The sequence below is a fragment of the Mya arenaria genome, chromosome 10, assembly GCF_026914265.1.
Source record: "Mya arenaria isolate MELC-2E11 chromosome 10, ASM2691426v1".
Lineage (NCBI taxonomy): Eukaryota > Metazoa > Mollusca > Bivalvia > Myida > Myidae > Mya > Mya arenaria.
In genome coordinates, this window is record NC_069131.1 from 42,005,391 (window position 1) to 42,012,343 (window position 6,953).

Sequence of the window (6,953 nt, forward strand, 5' to 3'; positions counted from 1 at the left end):
AAGTCCAATAATAAATAGGTTTATAAAAATAAATTAACGTGGATTGTTTGAAAGTTATGTCGGTATGCTTTTGTATGGCTGAATTTGTGTTTATATTCAACTTGGATGTAATTCTTTTTAGATATCGTCAATATATATAACTGGTGCATTTTGCCTTACCACAGATGATGACTGCAGAGTGAAGATTCGGGATGGCGATACGGACTTCATCAATGCAAGTTTTATTGATGTAAGGGTTTGTTTGTTTATGAGTGAAACACAATAGGTCGATATTACAGATTCAGATATTTTTTTAAATATTTAAAGCAGAAAACAGTTTTTAGATTTGAAAGATAAATTGATGGCGAGCAGTTTCGTCTTCTCCTTATTTTCCTTCGGTTGTTCTAATTTGTGGTCGATAGTGTTCGACAAAGTTGTTGTCAAGTTATCGACAAATTAAATTACCTTACTTCTTTGTTCATGCTATCTATTATTTGTAATGCCCATATAAGTGTTTCAATTGTACAGATTTAAAAACTGATAATAGCTGCTGACAATACGAAGTGTAGCTTTATTCATTATGATTTACACTGACCTTTTTCTTTTGCCTAATACTGTAATTTCAGCCTATATTCGGTCTGCTTAGGAAAATAAAAAGAAAGACCAGTTGCCTAAACGTTTATCCAAGATCCCGTGAAGGCACAAAGATCAACGGACACAACTCTTCAATCCATGTACAGCTCTTCCTTAGCCTGCTTAGAGGGAAATTCACACTGATAGTTCATTAAAATAACATAAATAAAATAAAATTTAGGATGAATGCATATGGGATTCTTCCTTCTTTAATATGCGTTTACTTGGTGTACGACGTTGTTTTATTTTTTTGCAGGGCTATAAAAAGAGGAAAGAATATATCGCCACATTAGGTAAAACTAGTTTAATATCATAATAACAACTTGTAAGATAAATTGAAATTTATTCATGACATTAAGGATACATGTAAGATACCAAGACAATGACATACAATTAGAATGATTATAATGCAAGCATTTTTGTTGTTTTGCTACAAGCTTATATGTAATGTCTTGTAGGACCAATGTAGCAGCAACTGGGAGATGATTTCGAACCCTTTTTGCGAATGGTTTGGCAACAGAATGTTGAGAAAATTGTTATGGTCACGAATCTAATTGAAAATGGGGTAATTCGTTGTATTACTTATTGTTCACGTTCTTTATGTGGATATTAACGCATAAATATATACATTGTACATGGAATTTCAAAGAGCAACAAGGTGTAAATTGAATAAGACAGCACAAACTTAAATATTTTATGTTTCATGTTTGTTATTAAGTAAAATACATTAAATATCCGATTATCACATCATTGCTATAAACAAAAGTAAACCAATATCTATTGTTACAGTCATCTAAATGTGAACAGTATTGGCCAAACGTTGGTTCTAGCAAGATGTATGGCGAGTTCAGAATCACATGTCACTCGGAGGATATGTATGCTGAATTTACCAGAAGGGCCCTTACATTAACACGGGTATGAACATCTTTTTGCATTTCATTTGCCTGAATGTGACTTTTAACTCCTTTCGTGACAATGAAAATACAGCGACTGTTATTGTAATTATAAAAGAAAACGATATGTTTTTATTCCCAAAGTCATCCGAAGAAAGGTCCATCTACCAACTGCACTTCACATGTTGGCCAGACAAAGGCATTCCTGATGATTTCACAGCAATCATTGAGTTCAGACAAAGAGTACTGAATACCCCTACAACGTATAAAGGACCTACTGTGGTCCACTGCAGGTACAGCTTTGTAATGATATTGTGTCTGCTATAATTCTTATTTGAGTCGTAACGTTGCACATAAGTTTAGTGTTCAATGTTTCTTTTTCCATTGTTTCAATACTTTTAATATGTAATTGTTATAGTTTATTTGGAGTTGTTTTTGAACATGTCTTCAATTAACAAAGCTTTCAATTTTAAACAAATGTTAAACAGGTGCCATAAACTGGCCGATTTAAAGATAGGGCGTGATACTTTGTATGGAATATTTACATGTTTTTACAGGATATTTAAAGAGAAATTTATCCGGTTATGTTTTTCGATTTTGCTGACTTTTGACACTAATTTGTTTCTCGCAAGTCATGTTTGCATACTTCCTGCGCCAGCACCATTTCTTGGTCATAGGCATACGATCAACGAGCAAATACATGCACTAAATGAAGCATCTTCTATGTGAACACGCTATAATTTTGCGATTCGTAGGAGCCATTAAAAACAAGTGGTTTCGTGCGAATACGTATCCGTTTATTGATATCTGTCTTATATTGTTCTATCAGTGCTGGTGTCGGACGAACTGGTACGTACATTGCTCTGGACATTCTGACGAAGGAGGGTGAAACTGAAGGGGCGGTTGATATCCCTGGATGTGTGGTCAACATGCGACAGAACAGGCCGAATATGATACAGACTTGGGTATAATACAATTGTAATGTCATATATATATATCAATATGAAAAATTACAGAAACACGTCCAGTAGTCAATCGTTTAAACATAAACTCCATTCAATGACACAGGGTCAACGCCAGTGACACAGAAAACAAAAACAAAACATCACAAACCAGAGACATGGAATAACAAAACAAAACTCCACAAACAATACACTAAATACATAATATTAAAAACTAGGGATATTTTTCAAGAAACGTTAGGTACCGCCTTGGAACGGTGAGAAACATGTAAATTTACTCGGGTGTGCACAACCTCTTTCTTATGAAAACAATACCGAATAAAGTAAAAACGTAAATGCTAAATCTTATCAAAGAACATGAGGAACATTAAGAATAAAACAAACAATAATAAAACTAATAAGTACCTAATGCAAAAGCTTTTCAAGAAAATGATGCAGTTAATGTTTGAAACTATAAAATCCCACATAGTTTATCTTAGCAAATAAAAGGCTGGCAACTGTGTGCTAATAGAGTTTCACAATGAGAAGCATCATTGTTCTAACTCTTGGAATAAACAAGGAAAACATTAAAATTAAACAAAACGGTAAAAATAACGATATATAGTTGCTTATATATTCTTCCAAATTCCTCAGCAAACTATTGAAATAAAGTGACGAAATACGCTGAAACATTCCGGAAAGGACTGAAAGCTTAGTTATTTAAGGACGCCATATAACTGTAAACTTTTTGAAAGAAATTCATCCCCAAAAACAAGAAGGCAACTACTCTTCAAAATATTGCCATTATATCCACAGTCGGCTTAAACAAGATCCAAGCAATTTAATGAGACTTTCTGCCCAATCAGCTTCTGCAATCATTTTAATTTTACGAATTTTTGTTTAAAAAGTCACCACAAAATCGGAATAAGCTGTACTAAAAGCAATCATCGATTTAAAACTACTATTTACTGAGATATAAAATATCACAATGACCGTATACAAAGTTTTCCTTTATTTACGATAACTGAAACCCTGTTAAAGAAGTTTTGTCGTCATAAGTTTACAACGAGAGCAGAATTATTTGACATCTTATGACATATGATGATGAACTAAGACCACCCTAAACTTAAGAAGGGTAATTATTATTATGAAATTAAAATTATCAAGTTCATCATAAAGATTGATATTCAAATTATCTTCCCTAACTACAACTTGCAGATCTAAATAGAATGATTTTATATCGGATGTATTAGATTTATTAAGTTGCAATTGTAAAGGGTATATCGATGTAATATTACAATATGTATCTGTTAATACCGGTTAATCCAAACTCAGAATTCGTATATGTTAACTTTATATTTGCGCCAAGCACATATGCACATGTAAATGATAGCCGGTATATGTTCAATGCTGTTTTAGATGACGTAAAGCTATATTTAAAATTTTGTGTTTTTCAAATTCTGGCCTGGTACTTTAAAGAACCTAAGAACTCTTATGGGTATATATATGTTCCTGTATTAGCAACACGAAAAGGAATTATAACATTTTTAACCATTAATTGTTTACGCCATATCAGGGGTTTAACTATTAAATTGGTATATGCTTGTTTCAGTTTTTGTAACACCATTGTCTTGTAGGAGCAATATCAGTATCTCCACAAGGCTGTTGTGTATTCCCTGACTTGCAACTGCACACCGATCAAGGCAGAACAATTTCAACAGTACATGAAGACAACAAGAAGAGGTGACTTAAACAGACAATTTCAGGTTGGTTTACATTAAAGTTTAAGCATAACTTAGTCTCTTTAGGTTTTCATAATTGAAGTCATTACTTGCTGAATGTTTGCAGCGTAATTGTTTATTTGTCAGACGATATAATCTTTACATCTCAACAATCTTCTTTTATTTAAATGAGGGTACTAGAAGGAAATTATGAACCGACCCAGAAGGTGTAATGTTAATCCCTTTCATTGAAATTCATTTGCAAAGCAATGACGATTTCAAATGTTTTGTAGCAACTTCAACACACCGTTGAACAGCGATCGAAACAGGAAGCAAACGCAGTCGAAAGAAACAAACAGCACTTGGCTAAAAATCGAGCCAATGCAGACGTACCGGGTTATTATTTCCCTGTTCCCTTTAGTCCTTAATAGTAAATACCAATGCAGACATACCAATTAAATATTTCCTTGTTCCTCTTAGTACATACCTAAATTAAGTACATGATAAAAGCTTAAATAACAGAGACGCACCCATATATCCACAGTATTATCTTCAAATGCAAATCTCAACTAGTATTTTGATTGTACTCTGATATAGTAATGCAAGTAAAACTGAGACAAATCAGTGGCCAAAAATTTAACGCACACAGTTTTTGATTCTAGGTGATGATAACCGACCGCGACTCTACCTTGGGTTGACAAGTGGATCCTCTGATTATATCAATGCTGTGTATATACATGTGGGTGAATATTTGTTTAGTTTGCTAGTTTTCAATGTGTTTGGGGGGGGGGGGGGGTCCTTTACCATTATTTTAAATCCTTTTCTTCATTGGATATTTATACTTTTCAAACTATAGCCTTTGATTAGTTTTCTGATGGTTTTAAACAGCCATGTGAATTATATAAAAAATGTTTTTATCCGACTGTTTAAGTGTTTCAAATAAAATCGATGAAAACAGGAATATTAATTCCAATTGATATTCGACCGTCCATAGAATGGGACGTATTAACGTTTTACATGGTGGGGTGGCGGCCGGGTGGGTGGTGTCTAGTATTGTGGCCGATCCATTTCTTTAAAAGCCATCGTCCAATCATCACCAAATTTGCTCAGAATGTTCATTAGCAGGATTATAAGTCACTCCAGTCCAGAGTTATGACCCTTGAATTGGCAAAAGCTGTATTTAAAGTGTCCGTTCTTTAAATGTGGCTTAACGTACAACCACTTGGTGTCATAAAATAGGACGGGCGTTTTTGACGCTTTTGTTACTTAATGTATTGGGTTTTCATAAAGTAGTATTATTGCAATTTATTTTACTTTTTTCTTACTTGCACGGTTAGAAACGTGATGTTTATAGTTTCCCTCTTACAGAGTTTCAAAGAAAAACGTCGATTTCTGGTTGCACAGACCCCTTTGCCAGAGACCGTTAATGATTTTCTGACATTGGTTGTCCAAGAAAATTGTTCATGTATTGTCAGCTTTGAACCATATATGGACAAACAAAGGGTAAACAATACAAATATATTTTTCTTAGTTATTTAAATTAAATTTGCATCCAAACGTAGATTTTGACTTTTTCTTTTAGAGTAATATTAAAGATGTTGGTTGACATTTTTAACAGAATGTTGGAATATACTACCCGGCGGAAAACATGCAGGCGTTGCAAAAGGGGTCATTTGAAGTCAGCTCTTCACGTGAATCAAGGGAACGCCACTATGCAATGAGAAACCTTAAGATACGACATAAGAAAGCGACATGGGTAATTGGAGTAATTAAGTAGCAACATAATCATTATAACGCGTTCATCTTTTAGTATTTATAATTTTATATCCATCAAATGCTTGAGAGCATCTTTGATTGCGACAAACAATTACGAAAAACAATAAGTAAATGAAATACGTTCCATAGAACAATACAATGAAGATGAGAATTGTATAACTCTTTATTGTGTTACTTTTTTATAACACATGCTGCTTTTCATACGCCAGAAACTACTGTTTCACGCTTAAGGAGGACCACCTAGTTTAAACAAAATCACAAAAATTGAATATCATGACAATGACTATTTTCATTGCAACTTATTTTATTTTCCTTTTCAGCGCCTTTCTGAGAAGACACCGTCCCATATGCAGTTCACCGAGTGGGATGAAATGAAGAATGTACCTCTTTCTATCAAAAACTTTCTCACCTTCCTGAATGACGTGGAGAAAACAGCAAACAAACAGAAAGATGGACCGATACTTCTTCATTGTTTGTAAGAAATGTATTACTCTTTGTTTTACTAAAACCTCTTGTTAGTTTGCATAATTATTATATTATATGCATTTTTCTACGCGGTTCTATTTGGTTATTGGTATTGGTTGTGTAGTCTGCTATTCATCACTTTTTATCATATTTGTATCACACAACACAGTGTTGGAGCGGGCAGAACGGGTCTGTTCTGTGTGGTTTCAATGCTGCTGCAGAAAATGGCCATAGAACACGAAGTTAGTGTTCTCAACGCTGTTAGAAAGTCAAGGCCATGCGACGACTGGCGATTCCGAATTTGGTAGCTGTTTTTTCGTAAAAAGACTTTTAGTTAGAGGCCGTTGCTGAAAAGCGTTATTTTAAAAGAAATATATCATTTACAAGATTGCTCCTTGATCTTATTTTAAACCATGCGATCATTTAAATGTGTGTATTAAAATATGTTAAATAATAAGTATCATTTTGTATGCGTTTGTTTTATATGCATGCTTAAATGAAAGCAATAGTATGTATTTGTGTGTTTTTCATGATCAATTCGTCTT

General features: G+C 33.7%; 1 protein-coding gene across 1 annotated transcript; it reads left to right on the plus strand.

The window, feature by feature from the left end:
- The first annotated feature begins 1,631 nt into the window (after positions 1–1,631).
- On the plus strand, positions 1,632–6,716 carry LOC128204717 (receptor-type tyrosine-protein phosphatase S-like). The gene is made up of 9 exons (XM_052906120.1): positions 1,632–1,798; positions 2,335–2,470; positions 4,084–4,212; positions 4,461–4,563; positions 4,830–4,906; positions 5,536–5,610; positions 5,786–5,923; positions 6,264–6,418; positions 6,578–6,716. Exons 1-9 carry the CDS (start codon positions 1,632–1,634, stop codon positions 6,714–6,716), a joined length of 1,119 nt encoding a protein of 372 aa, XP_052762080.1.
- The last annotated feature ends 237 nt before the right edge of the window (positions 6,717–6,953 follow it).

Bases quoted from the DNA above. Each gene is read 5' to 3' on its own strand.
- LOC128204717 (XM_052906120.1), top strand. From the start codon at position 1,632: ATGTTTTTATTCCCAAAGTCATCCGAAGAAAGGTCCATCTACCAACTG. The intron at 4,564-4,829 runs GTTATTATTTCC...TTTTGATTCTAG, and splicing joins AGCCAATGCAGACGTACCGG to GTGATGATAACCGACCGCGA. The intron at 5,611-5,785 runs GTTGTCCAAGAA...CATTTTTAACAG, and splicing joins TTAATGATTTTCTGACATTG to AATGTTGGAATATACTACCC.